Below are 15,412 nucleotides of genomic sequence, written 5' to 3'. Positions count from 1 at the left end.
ATTCATACCCCCTTGTGGCAGGTATTTCCAAAATCTTCCACATAGGTAGTGTGGATTTTAAATGGAATAGCCCAAATACTCGGTTTCCAAGTCTACTAGATGACCTCAAGAGGTCAAGTCGTCCGAGAAAATAAAAATGGTGGACAAGAAATTTCACCAATTTGTACCCTTTAGAGCAAAAATACAGCTTATTTAGCCAATGTTAACATGGAGTCATGTGCAGAAAATTGATATTTTCCTCAGCTATCAACTCAGCTATTTGGCACTTCACAATATAACAGTAATGGAAAGTAAAGTCCAATAATTTTTGGTACAAATAATTTTGACAAATCGAGGGTTCAGAACCAGAAAGCCATAACTCACTATGACCAGCTCACACAAAATAAGCATATTAGCTCTTTGCTTTGGTTTTCAAAAATCAATTACCTTCACACAGTGTCTTTTGTTTTCTGTGTGTTCTATAGTGCCCTGGTGACTTTATGCTCATTTTGTGGGAGCAGGTGATTGTGAGTTGAGGCTTTCTGGCTCCCAACCCTGAAAATTGATAATTTCAAATGATGTGAACACAAATCTCCTAATTTGCATATTCCTCCAGTCAGCTCGTCAAAATACAACGTCTGCCATTGGTCTAGTTATTTATATGTGGTGTCTAATGGTGTAGGCATATGTGACCCAATGCTAGTGAATGAGGCAGGATGCTGCAAATGTCAAATGATTTATGAATGCAAATGTGGTACAAGGTAAAACTGGGTCAAAGTTGAATGAACATTGCAACATGTTCTTTCATATTCAAGGTCTACTAGTTTTATGAAATGGAAAAATGTTTTTATAGGATTTTTTTATATTTATTTCATTGGTATATTAGAAAATTACTTCGATAATGTGTATATGTGACCTGCTCTGACAAAACCAGGAACAAGTCACATTTTTGACATTTCATGATTTGAATAAAAATGTAAGCACTACACAATAAGCTTTAAAATGATACCAAAATTATATAAATATCATCAATACTTTTCAAAATTTTGTATATGATACTTTGATATTTTTCCCAAATTGCTGTTCTGAGTAATGGGCCAATTAGTTTCCTGCCTTACACAGGATTGAATAGGGATTATCATAGTTCAATTGTTATTCATTGATTTAATTAAGCTCTTTTTAATAAGTACTTTCAAGGATTTGATACTCCACTTGCATATAAATATTGATAATAAATATCTCAGTTTTGCTCTTTCTCCCCATTCAGCCTCATTTACTTGCATTGGGTCGCAGATTACTTTTTTATCAAGCAGTTTTGTAAAAAAAACCTAAATGTTGTAAGTGGATTCCATATATGGTATTGTTATCCCATGTCTGTTGACCTGCCCTGTATATATAATTCTTCCAGTAATAAATACATACCTCATAATGATGTAATCTCCTTGATACATACAAGGGCTTCACAAGTGATCTGGGGTCCATTTCACTAAACTCGATCTTAACCCTTCGTAACTCAAGTAACTGTTTGTAAAGTTACGAATACCCAATACTAGACGTAACTTAATGAACGGTCCCTGTAGTAAATACCTAGTAAGTTTAGTGAAATGGAACTTAGGACTTGTCGTAAGTTACGAACGATTTCGAGACTTACGACGCTTAGTAAAGTTTAGTGAAATGGACCCCTGTACACCTGTCTTTTGGACAGGTGATGGCAAACGTAGACGTCCTGAAAATGCCTAGGCCATCCATATCCCGTCCGATGAAAATCACAGATCAATTTATAGTAGAATTTTCTTTAAAAAGTTGGATTTGTGTAAAATCACAAACTTGCAATGCTTAAAGCCTCCAAGGGCCGGTTGTTCTAAGCATGACTATAGTGGTCAGGCTTCCTAAACCATCGGGCTAAAGTCCAATTAGTCCTATACATGTATACAATTTCACCCAGAAAGAAAAATCAATTGAATGGATCCACATTGGTAAGGCTAGCCTACTGGCTTTGGAAGCCTGACCACTAGCCAAGCTTCAAGAAATCGGACCCAAATGTCTTAAAAGAAGGGAATTTATGATGCATTATTGTGGTCACATCATGATGAACATGTTGTTTTTCATGTTGTTCTACAGTCACTGGCAGCTGAAATCCCAGGTTTGGACACACTGTATCAACAAAATCACAACGAATAAGTGAAATTGTATGTTGATTTTTAAATTTTTTATAGATAAAATGAAACTATATTCATTAATATGTTACTGGCTGTAAACAAAATAAAAAGTAAGAAAACATTATAGTTCCACAAACTTGTACATTGACTACAGTAACAGGCTATTGCGGTTGAAATTCATATACCCCTATGATGAAAGATATGACCTCACAGGGGTGTAGATTTCAGATGGAATCACCCATTCTGGTAACCCCATTTAAAATTCACGTTCCCTTTGTGTAAGATTAAGGTCATGTCTCCCATAGGGGATATGGACTTCAACCGAAATAGCCGAATATGAAAAACTAAAACTTGCTATCAGTGAATATTTTAACATGAAATATGGTGCCCCATTAGTAATTGTATGTTGTATGTATTTTATATTTATAAATTAATTCAGAGGACATTTGTAACAATTTATAAATGAGTTGATCAACTGTTTTTTACAACTGATTTTGTGAATTGACCAATAAAATGAAAATATTTCCATGAAATGACAACTTGTTGTCTTGTTTCCTATAACAGGTCATGAGAGGTTGTAAAGTAAATTTCCTAATTGTGACCTGCTACAAAGAAATGAGCGTAAAGTCGCTAGTTGGTAGTTTTGAGACACCCTGGCTGCTGAGTTGATGTTATTCGTGAATGACCCATTTTTCCCCCATACATAAAGGACATACATGCATACTATTGGCTTGAACAGGTGCGTGTGGAACAAAGAACACCGACGCAGTAGCCAGGGCATCTTGGAACTACCAACTTGCGACTTCATGCTCGTTTCATGGTAGCAGGTTACAATTGTAAAGAGTTCCAGGTATGCGATGGTGATCATCAAGCGTGTAGAAGATGCACTGGCTACTCCCCTTGTACACGCTGAATGACCATTGGGTCAACCGCCTTGATATCATGATTGTTGATTAGCCAATCAGAGTGATTGTTTATCACTTCTGCGTTCATGCATATAATAATAATAATATGGAAATTTATAATGCGCAAGTATCCGTCAGAGCCGCTCACTGCGCAACAACAGGAAAATGACCACAAAGGGGAACATGATGAACAGAGCAAATACAGATAATATACAACATACCATAATAAGAAAAACATTCTACACTACAAGTCATCAGCAAAATCGATATTAAACAGATGTGTTTTTAACAAAGATTTAAAAGAGTCCAAAGTATTACAGTTTTTAATGTGAGTTGGTAGATTGTTCCAAAGTTTAGGAGCACAAATGACAAAAGAACGGTCGCCAAAAGAGTTGCTAGATCGTGGTTCCTGAAGAAGATGAAGATTGGCTGAACGAAGTCCAGTGCGCCCAGGTATATAAATATGCAGAAGATCGGCGATATATGACGGTGCAAGTCCGTTTTGTGATTTTAAAACAAAAGTGAGGATCTTAAATTCAATGCGTTGTTCAACAGGCAGCCAGTGCAAGTCAATTAGAATTGGAGTGATGTGCACTCAATGCATGGCACATAACTCTGAACTAGGAAATTTACTTTGGCTATAGCGTGGTGAATGAACCTAACCTAAAGTTTGTTTGGTATTTAATAGGCAACAATTATTTGGATTATGTTACTGCGCGTGTCAATAAAATCCCAACTAACACTCACATAATTGTACATAAGTGTGCACCAGTCGTGCATTAATGCAACTTGCAACTAGCATAAGTGTTGCGCCCAACTGCATGCACTCCATTCTATATCAATACCCATGAGTTTTATATTTTTGCCTATTATAAGCCGAACAAACTTTAATCCAAGTTAACCAGACCTAATATATCCTTATTTTTTCCCCTTGCCTAATGTAATTTAACATAGCCGGATCTAACCTATATAGATGAGTTGACCTCAATGTTTATCAACAAAGGCAAGGGACTGGTATATCGATATGGTTGAGGGAACCCCATGCCATCACTACACTGTTCAATAGCCTTATTGTGATGTGGCGGGAGCCCTGAACAAAATATGATGCGCGCGCATACTGCCAGGCAAAAAACAATGGAAATTGTGATGATGCGTGCGCATACTGCCAGGCATTGACGTCAGAAGTCAACTCATCTATACTAATTTAATATAACATTAATTAGCCTATAAAAATGACCTAAGCAAACCTGACTGGGCCCAAAATCTTCTGTCTTTCATCAGTTGTTGATTCTCTGATGGCTGTTGGCCAATATCACTCCTGATGGTGTCAGGGTATTAAAGTGGTCTTCTGCCTCTATTTGGATTCCCATCAGGAGGGGTCCATAAAATTAGTCTGACCAACTTTTACTAACAAATTGCCTTATAAAATATTTATTGAAATCTTGTTTAGTCTATTGTATTTTGAGAGTTTGGATGCTCAGGAGAGCCTTTAAAATTCTGCTGCAAACTATCAAAGCTACCCATGGCATATCACTACATATTGGTGATCTTGTTTAGCTGTATTCATTCCCCATCTAGAATCTTAAGATTATCATCTGGGTGCCAATTGAACACACCTATCCTCTGTTCAACCAAGTTCTTTTTGGCTCTGCAGTAGCACACCTCTCTAACAATCTACGCAGTAGCATCTGACGGTCTCCATCCCTGAATATGTTTAAGTTATGTCTCAAGACTTAATCTTTTTACACAGTATTTTCAATCTTAATGGTGTAATTTTTTCCTTTATCTGTTTATTATTGTATTACTGTTTTTACAGTCCTATTATTATGTAATACACATAGAGACATTTACAGTAGCCGCTGTGTTAAGTTTGTTATTATTTGGTTACCTCAAAATTGGAGTACTTAAAAGTCATTGGCCACAGCATAGCTTATTTTACCACAATCTTGGTACTGAGAAGTTCTAGCAACACTGCTGAAATGGGTGTTACCACTGGAGGATGCTCCTGGCAAGTAAGTGATGTTTAATAAACATTGAAGCCAGTATCATACTGAGCAATCACAATGAGCATATTTTTTATTTATTCCAGTGGTGTACACTATTAGGAATAAGACTGTTGTGCTTGTTGCGACTGCTTACATGACACAGCATAAAACAAATACGTTTGTATGATTTTCCTGTTTGAAACACTGAATATTATGATTTGTGTATTTTATCACTGTTTTATTTCAGATTACCAGTATGAAGCAAACCATTTTAGACAGAGATCAGTTGATAGCTCAGTTAAGGGAAGATATGGCTGAATCTCAGCAACAGTATGCAGCTTGTTATGATGAGGTTAGTAATTCACACACACATTACTAGTATGAAGCAAACCATTTTAGACAGAGATCAGTTGATAGCTCAGTTAAGGGAAGACATGGCTGAATCTCAGCAACAGTATGCAGCTTGTTATGATGAGGTTAGTAATTCACACACACATTACTAGTATGAAGCAAACCATTTTAGACAGAGATCAGTTGATAGCTCAGTTAAGGGAAGACATGGCCGAATCTCAGCAACAGTATGCAGCTTGTTATGATGAGGTTAGTAATTCACACACACATTACCAGTATGAAGCAAACCATTTTAGACAGAGATCAGGTGATAGCCCAGTTAAGGGAAGACATGGCCGAATCTCAGCAACAGTATGCAGCTTGTCATGATGAGGTTAGTAATTCAAAAGAAGAAGAAATAACCCTCATGTCGAGTTGCCCATCCCCACCCGCTGAATGAAGGGGAGGCACCCAGAATGGATCGAATCCCCGTCATACAAAGTGGGTATCCGGCATCTTGTTGCTCAAAAGATCCCATGTAAATGGTGGTTCCATGTATCAGACAAGTCAAACCTGAACACACACAAAGTTGCAGGCCTTATTGAAAGTAGAAAGGGGGGGGGGCATCCCCAGATCTGTTTTCTGCTCTCAGCATCACGGTCAGAGTATTTCAGCTATAAAGTGCAAAAACATGCTTCGCTTGCCCAGACTATAAATTTAAAGTACATGTGTGTCCGACTACCACAAAATTAGCATAAACTCGCAAGTTGGTAGTTTCAAAACGTCCTGGCTGATGCGTTGGTGTTTTTTGTTTCACAGCCACCTGTTCAAGCCAGAAGTATGTCTGTATGTCCTTTGTGAATGAGGACACAATGGGCCATTCACAAAGGACATACTACTGGCTTGTACAGGTGCACGGTAAACAAAGAACATCAACGCAGTCAGCCAGGATCTCTCGAAACTACCAACTTGTGATTTTATAGTCATTTCGTTTTAGCAGGTAACATATTACGTAAGTAGGATATAAACAAATGACATCACTGTTCACATCACATATATTACCAATTGTTTTATTTAGGTGGTGAAAGTCGAAGAAGAACTAAAACACTTCAAGTCAGACAACAACAAGCTATCCATCCAAGCTCAGCATGATGCCCAGGAGCTACTCAAGCTAGCGGAGCGCGTACAGCAACAGGAGATGGATATCACTATCATGCAGGAAAAACATAGGACGTGTCAGAATGAGGTGGCTAGTAGAGATAAGAGTATTATTAAGTTGCAGTCAGAATTAGACACAGCACAACAGCAGTATCATGGATCTTTGGAAGAGGTAAGGCATGATCTTATAGGTCTTATAGCCCTATAGAGGCCGTCAGCGTGACGTCATATGCCGCCATCTTGTGGGTACACGATGCGATTGTCGTTCGATCTCCATGTGTGAACAGCAAAATCACTGCGTCGATGCGTGAAAACAGCTGCGTGGCAAGGTGCGCCCTGCGCGTAGCGTCTGGCGCATGAACACGCGCGTATCATTTGTACCCACAAGATGGCGAAAGGCTGACGGCCTCTATTGGTGCCCTGATAGGTACCGCTGGCTCTTTCTATCGTACCTTATGGTATGGAGTAGTGGTGCATAGGGATGTAATTTTGGTATATTTACCACAAAAATATCATGTTCCACATCGTTCCATGGGCACCACCATCTTGAATGTGATCCTGGAAGTGAGCAACCGATTTTGAAGCTTTTTTCAATAAAAATGTTACAAACAATACAGTAGCCTATGTTCAATGGAGGCCGTCAGCATGATGTCATATGCCGCCATCTTGTGGGTACACGCTGTGGTGGTCGTTCGATCTCCATGCGTGAACAGCAAAATCACCGTGTTGATGCGCGATAACAGCTGTGTGTCCGGCGATGAACACACAGATCATTTGTACCCACAAGATGACGAAAGGCTGACGGCCTCTATAAACATTTCTGGTGGCCATAAAGAACATCTTCCACAGATGTAAAACTCTTACAAGATAAGCATCAGCAGAGATCTACTTGGGCACAAAAACATTTGTTTTCTTAAGAATTAAAACCATGCAAGAATCCTACTAATCATGGATGTCTTTTAAAGAGGAAGCCCCTCCAGAGCAGTTCTTCTGGGGTGAACTAAACCTGCCTGGTTATCAGTTTAATCAGTGACAAGATTATCTCTGAATTTCACAGGTGCTAATTGATGCAATAACATTAAAACATCAATTTGCGTCTGTCAAATTCACTGGTTTATTTCATAACCAGGCAGGTTTGGTTCACCCCAGAAGGAGCTTCTGCTATAAACCTTTTGTATAATCACAGCTATCTGTTTGTTTGATATTTATGGTTTTTTATTTATTTGTTTTTTTGTTCAGTTACAAACCAGAGAAGAGAGAGTAGAGCAGTTACAGATGAGAATAAAAGAATTACAGATGGAATCGCAAGATCTCAAAGATGACCTGTCACAGAGGGAAAGGAAGGTAAATGCGCAGTAACCCCATGAGAACAACCTGCCGATTGGCCAAAAAAGAAGTTTTCATTATCAATTAGACCAATCAGCAACATTGTTAGAATAATTTCACCACACAAAAAAATTGGGGTGAATTATTTGCAAAGCTCCATTCTGATTGGTGATTAAAGTGAAGATATCACGTAATTGACCAATCAGGCAATGTTAGATCGGCAGGTACTGCTCAGAGGGTTAACAATAGAATTAGTTCAGAAAGATGTAGTGTGCAGTAAACAAACACATCACAATCAATCACATACTGGTGACAGTGGGTTCAATGGTGTGGTATGATTTTGTACACCGATCATTAACCGTGTTGATCGTACTTTACGCAGCATATTGAATGAGGAGGTCCACTGTGTGGCAATGCACTGTGGGCAAATGTGCATTTAAAATTGCCAGAAATTGATTGGTTGAATCTGTTTTCATGATCGCAGATGATCGTGAAGTTCCCTCTGATAAGGTCTACCATCATCAGGTCATGCAAAAAAGTCTGCCATCATTAGGTCATGCACTTAGCATAGACCCTGTTATAGCCTTTATATCAGCTTTGATATGGGAATATCTGGATATCACAACCTGTGAAAAAGAAAAAAAATGTTGTTCATTGCATGCAGTACTATGATATAATAGTGACAATGTTTACCATCAACACAAATTGCGATGGTAAATATAATTTGAGATGAAGATGAATCAAATCCTTTTTAATTGTTTTCCAGATTGCATCTGATGATAGGTTTACTCAACAGATTCAGGATCAATTGCAAGAAGTCAGACAAGAGGTATGTATTTATCACAAACCTGTATACCTAAAGAGATAAGAAGCACAACTGCCTGGTCCCCATTAAGTATTGATTACGCTAAGTGCTAACTAATATTATACAACACTAGGGAACTTAACGCCTGCAAAATAAAGCTGTGTGATTGGTGTTCACTTGTGGACTAGACCAGAGCTCGCCACAGCTTTTGTGTACCCTTCATTGGCTTCCTGTCAAGGAAAGAATTCAATATAAGATTCTCTTATATTTGTAAGTCTCTTCCTGATCTAGCACAAACTTTTCTCACCAATGAGGTCATATGTGACATGCTACCACTACATGCATGTAAAATGGAAGTTGTTAGTTTTGAGACATCCTGGCTATTGCATTGGTGTTCTTTGTTGCACACGCACCTGTTCAAGCCAATAGCATGTCTGTATGTCCTTTGTGAATGGGGGCACAATGGACCATTCACAGAGGACATGCTACTGGCTTGGTACGCGGCAAACAAAGAGCAGCCAGAAAGTGTTTCTGACTATTAGTAAATTCTAGCTCTAATGCCTGGCTAACGATTAATGTCCGTTCTGTTATACAGGTCCAAGATCACCTCTCTACCATCAGTAAACTACAAGCTGAAATCCAACAGGAGAAACAACTTAGAACAGAAGAAGAACGTAGTAGAACGGCTCAGATCAACGAGCTGAAGCGTGAATTAGAAGAGCAAGGATCTCGATTACAAGAAACACATGGATTAAGTGTGAAGTATAAGCAGAGTATAGAGAATCTAACAACAGATTTGAGTAAGACACAACAGGTGCATAGAAGTGCACTGGAACAGGTGAGTCTATGGGCTATTCCATTTAAAATTTACACTACCCCTGTGGAAGATAAAACAAAATCTTCCACAGGGGGAGTATATTTTTCAAATGTAACTGGTCAGAGGTAATCATTTTGAAAACCATACTCCCCCTGTATTATGGCTTTACCTATATCTTCCACAACTGGAGTGAGTATTTGAAATTGAAGTTAGCCAATTGGCTATTCTATTCAAAACTCATACTCTGTCTGTGGAAGACTTTAACTAAATCTTCCACAGGAGTAGAGTGGATTTTAAATGAAATAGCCCAGTGATCTTGATTAGGCCAAAAAAAAAAAGGTTTGTCTCAAAGCTCACGAGAAATTTAAAAACAAATGCGAAATGCGTTTTTTTTTTTTTTTTTTTTTCATGATTCCCGACTTTTTTTTCATGGTATTTTGAGAAAAAGTCTGATTTTCGCTGATTTTTCCTGGAAAAACTATAAAATTTTTTTTTTGAAATAAAACAAATTTCATATATGTTTTTTGTCAAATCGTGGGATTTTACAAACGCTGCGCAAGCTTTGAGACGAACCTTTTTTTTTTTTTGCCTTACAAGAAACACATGGATTAAGTGTCAAGTATAAGCAGAGTATAGAGAATCTAACAACAGATTTGAGTAAGACACAACAGGTCCATAGAAGTGCACTGGAACAGGTGAGTCTATGGGCTATTCCATTTAAAATTAACACTACCCCTGTGAAAGATTTTGGAAATATCTTCCACAGGGGGAGTATGTTTTTCAAATGTAACTGGTCATTTTGAAACTTATAATCCCCTGTATTTATATTTTCCTATATCTTCCACAACTGGAGTGAGTATTTGAAATGGAAGTTAGCCAATTGGCTGTTCTATTCAAAACTCATACTCCCCCTGTGGAAGACTTTAGTTAAATCTTCCACAGGGGTAGTATGCAAGAAATAGCCCAATGGTCACATGGATTAAGTGTGAAGTATAAGCAGAGTATAGAGAATCTAACAACAGATTTGAGTAAGACACAACAGGTCCATAGAAGTGCACTGGAACAGGTGAGTCTATGGGCTATTCCATTTAAAATTAACACTACCCCTGTGGAAGATTTTGGAAATATCTTCCACAGGGGGAGTATGTTTTCAAATGTAACTGGTCAGAGTTAATCATTTTGAAATCCATACCCCCCCTGTATTATCGCTTTACCTATATATTTCACAACTGGAGTAAGTATTTGAAATGGAAGTTAGCCAATTGGCTATTCTATTCAAAACTCATACTCTGTCTGTGGAAGACTTTAATTAAATCTTCTACAGGAGTAGTGTGAATTTTTAATGAAATAGCCCAATGATCAGGGGAGACAATACACAGCAGGTGTTTTCTTTTGGAGGGGTGTGAAATAAAAAATTTAGATTTATATAGCAGATTTTTCCAGAGGTTTCAAAACGCTGTAATTTTGTTGCCACTGGTGAATCATCAGAATCAGATCCCATGAACTAGGCTGGTTAAGCCGAACCCTGTACAAATCAATCCGCACTTAGATTGTAACATTCACCAATTATCTGTGCAGCTCCCCAAATTCCATCAGGTGAAGTGAATTTTTTATAACTAAACAACTAATCAACCAAATTTGAAAGCAGGAGAAAACCGGAGATACATGGAGAAAACCTGCTGGAGCGAGCATGGATCAGGATCGGTACCAAGTGCACATGCAGACCTGACTCCTTGGGCACAGCCAGGTTTTGAACCCAGGATTCAATGGTGCAACAGCTGCGTCAACTCGCTCCCTAAAGCAAATCTCCTTTTTTGAGCCTAGTATTGGTTCAGTGGTTCTTAAAATAGCACTTGATATTTTGAGAAAATATCTCAAAATATGGGACTTTTTATGTTAAAGCCTATGGTTAGCATGCAGAGCATTGTAGTCCTGGCCCTAGCTAGAACCCGGCCTACACCGGATAGGGCAGAGATTTTGACACTTGATTTGGGTTATTGGACCTTTGAGGTTAACGAATCACAGAGGTGCTTTTGCGACAGCGGCTGCGAATTCGAGAAATCCAAGATGGCCGCCGGCGTCCGTTTTGATAAATTTTAAATTTTAGTTTTCACTCAATATTCATGTGTAATACATCATTCTATAGGTTTTTGAATACAAGGAATCAATTTCTGACATTATTTTTATGATTGAAGGTCAGTATAACATGTTTACATTCAAAATGGCTGCCAAATGGTTGCCAAAAGATGGGGTTTTCATTAAAATGTATTTAGAATTCAATATTTTAACTTATTTGATGTTAAAAATAACCATGGGTTGCTGATATTATGGTCAGTTGTCTATGTCATTTCTATCATCTCCTGGATATGTGTAAAAATCAAAATGGCTGCCAAAATGGCCGCCAAAATCGTCTTTTTCATTAAAATGTGTTACAGGAGTATTATGAAGTACCAGATTTACAATGAAATGGTGCCAAACATTGTGTTCTTTTGTATTCAAAGTATCTCTCTGGTAAAGGGGTAAAAATATGACATCAGCATCAATTAATATGATCTCATGGGCATGTAAACATTCAAAATGGCCGCCAAAATGGCTGCAAAAACATGATTTTTTCATTAAAATGATATTTAAAACAGCATTTTAATAGATGTTGTGTTAAATATTTTCATTGAACGCTGATATAATGTTAAAGGAGTATTTCTATCCAAATTTCTTCCTGCTCATGTGTTTTTACATTCATGAAAGAAACCTAAACCCAAATTTTCATGCAAATCGGACATTCAGTTGGCGAATTATGGGCTATAACATATATTTCAATGGTCCATAGGATTGTGTGTGATACTTTCGTTGTCGACAGAATGAAATTCAAAATCGAACATTTCGACCCGTTTCTCTAGATATAAATTATAAATTTATAAGATAAATTTGCAAGATTCCTTTTGCACATGATCATTATGCACCTAGTAAGGGAGACCGGGACAGGTTGGCCCCTTTTCCCCACTTATCTGGAGAGCTCAGTTTGTGGGTTAGGAGGCTCTCATGATCAATTTGATACTTGAGAGCTGTTTACTCTAGGTAAATGCTAACAAATTTATATGGCTCTGTGACTTATACAAAAGTTATAGTAGTTGTAGGAGAGAGCGAAAAGAAAATTAAACAGGCAGGGCAGGTTGGCCCACCAAACAGGGCAGGTTGGCCCTCTATGCACAACCATGTGTTATTGCCATATTTCTTTCCAATAAAACATTCTAAAGTTACAACTGCGGTAAGATATCACCTATCATAGTTCCAAGATAATCAAAAATAAAATTCATTTTATGCCATCATGGGTCATTCTTGAGGAAATAGCTAAAATCAAGGAAATAACGTTAACCAATCATCTTATAAAACCCATAACGAAAAACTGAAAGGCTGTGGATAACAATTGTAATTGACTTTTTTGTTCATTATTAACTATTCTGAGTGATGAATTACTTTTTATGTACAAATTCCCAATTATAAAGAAATATGATATTGAAATATTGCTATTTCCAGTCAAAAAGTGCTCAAATAGGACAACAATATAGATTTTTTTGTACTATACTCCGCCTTTGAACAATTTTATCCATGGAACTGACTAGTGTTGGTGTGTAAATTGTATTTTGCTTCATTTGACACAAAATGGGTGAAATGGAGAAAGTATGCATAACTCTTGCCCATAAACACAATGGGGGCAACCTGCCCCAGCACAAGTGGGCCAACCTGCCCCATAGTCTATTTTTGTTTTCCATCAAATTCCATAAAACAGAAACAGGATGGAAAGCTTTCAACTATATGGCATTTTAAGCAAGACCCATACCTTCCAGCAACTTACAATTTACATAATGTATTATGTGCAACAATAGTGCTTTCTTTCCTTTCTTTTTTCTCCAAAATGACCATGCAAGTAGTTTTTAAATTGATAATATTATGTCTCAACAACATGTAATTTATCTGATTTTTGAAGGAAATGGTGCCACATGAGTGCTTTCTACGAGATCCAAAAATATCTTTGTGGCAGAAGGGTAACGTAAAATATGTCATTCAAAATTATCCCATGGGTAAGTTCAAAGAAATAAAAGTGACTCCCAAAATGGCCACCAAAATATTATTTTTCATCAAAATCTGTTACAGCGACACTAGGTATCTGGTTTTCAAGGGATGGTGCCATAAAAGGAGAGTATTTTCGCACATAATCATTATAGCATAGCAGTAATAGGAAAACAGCATGGACTTATGGGTAATTGGGCATGTTTAAAATTCAACTTGGCCACCAAAATAATATTTTGGATGTTGGTGTAACAGTCATATTCTTTTAAATGACTGTTACACCAACTTTCAAGATACCAGTTTTTACAGGAGATGTCATTTTTCAGCTTCATGGCATATGGTTAACATTCTGTCGTAAAATGATTCTGCCGGCATGCTCATACCAACGGGACCCCTTATATACTAGGTGCATAATGATCATGTGCAAGAAGAATCTTGCAAATATATTCCCTTTCCAGAGAAACCGGCCAACATGTTCGATTTTGAATTTTATTCTGTCGCCAACGAAAGTATAACACACAATCCTATGGACCATTGAAATATACGGTATGTTATAGTCCATAATTCGCCAACGGAATGTCCGATTTGCATGAAATTTAGGATTTAAGATTCTTTTATGAATGTAAAAACACATGAGCAGGAAGAAATTGGGATAGAAATATCCCTTTAACATTATATCAGCGTTCCATGGAAATATTTAACACAACATCTATTAAAATGCTGTTTTAAATACCATTTTAATGAAAAAAATCATGTTTTGCAGCCATTTTGGCGGCCATTTTGAATGTTTACATGCCCATATGAGATAATATTAATTGATGCCGATGTCATATTGTTACCCCTTTACCAGAGGGATACTTTGAATACAAAAGAACACAATGTTTGGCACCATTTCATTGTAAATCTGGTACTTTATAATACTCCTGTAACACATTTTAATGAAAAAAAAAGACTATTTTGGCGGCCATTTTGGCAGCCATTTTGATTTTTAAACATATCTAGGAGATGATAGAAATGACATAGACAACTGACCATAATATCAGCATCCCATGGTTATTTTTAACATCAAATAAGTTAAAATATTGAATTCTAAATGCATTTTAATGAAAACCCCATCTTTTGGCAACCATTAAGTGCCATTTTGAATGTAAACATGTTATACTGACCTTCAATCATAAAAATAATGTCAGAAATTGATTCCTTGTATGCAAAAACCTATAGAATGATGTATTACACATGAATATTGAGTGAAAACTAAAATTTAAAATTTTCAAAATGGCCATGGCGGCTCATCTTGGAGCTCTCGAATTAGCAGCCGCTTTAAGAAAAGGTCCAATAACCCAAATCAAGTGTCAAAATCTCTGCCCTATCCGGTGTAGGCCGGGTTCTAGCTAGGGCCTGGACTATTGATATTATTTCCTTTACAGATCTCACAAAATAATCATACATTAGAGGAAACAGAAGACGCCCTTGCCCATGCCAAACAGGAGATAGCAAGTTATGAAGACTTACTACAACAGAATCAGTATTCAATGGAAGAACTTAACACTGAGTTAAACAATTACAAGGATAGATATAGCCATGTTGTATCACAATTACAGACATTAGAAGGGACGTCGGCAACTAGTATTCAAAGTCTTGAGAAGCAGGTGTCGGAATTTACATATAAGGTGAGATAAATGTTTATTTTAGGATAAAGGCGTGTCAACAGTTGTTATGTGCATCTGCATGGAAAGTTATTTAAAAATGTTAGACTATCTCAGTAAGGCAATAAAAAAAGGTTATGTTTTATGGTGGACAGACTTTTAAAGTATGGTTGGTTGGGGGCTTTTTTTTCTGGAGGCGAAAATGATCCAAAAATATCACTGAAAGCTTGAAAA

At 37.3% G+C, this 15,412-nt stretch overlaps 1 protein-coding gene across 1 annotated transcript in view; it reads left to right on the top strand.

Annotated features, from left to right (window-relative positions):
- Positions 1 to 15,412, top strand: part of LOC140136050 (uncharacterized) — a 163,705-nt gene that overhangs the window by 99,102 nt on the left and 49,191 nt on the right. Inside the window, exons 24-29 of the mRNA XM_072157753.1 lie at positions 5,304 to 5,380; positions 6,437 to 6,688; positions 7,756 to 7,860; positions 8,609 to 8,671; positions 9,243 to 9,485; positions 14,960 to 15,202. Coding sequence (XP_072013854.1) covers positions 5,304 to 5,380; positions 6,437 to 6,688; positions 7,756 to 7,860; positions 8,609 to 8,671; positions 9,243 to 9,485; positions 14,960 to 15,202 — 983 coding nt within the window. The remainder of the gene's footprint in view (positions 1 to 5,303; positions 5,381 to 6,436; positions 6,689 to 7,755; positions 7,861 to 8,608; positions 8,672 to 9,242; positions 9,486 to 14,959; positions 15,203 to 15,412) is intronic.

Source organism: Amphiura filiformis, chromosome 16 (assembly GCF_039555335.1).
Source record: "Amphiura filiformis chromosome 16, Afil_fr2py, whole genome shotgun sequence".
NCBI classification, from domain to species: Eukaryota; Metazoa; Echinodermata; class Ophiuroidea; order Amphilepidida; family Amphiuridae; genus Amphiura; species Amphiura filiformis.
The sequence above is the reverse complement of the archived record's forward strand: the minus strand, read 5'-3'. Positions and strand labels throughout refer to the sequence as shown.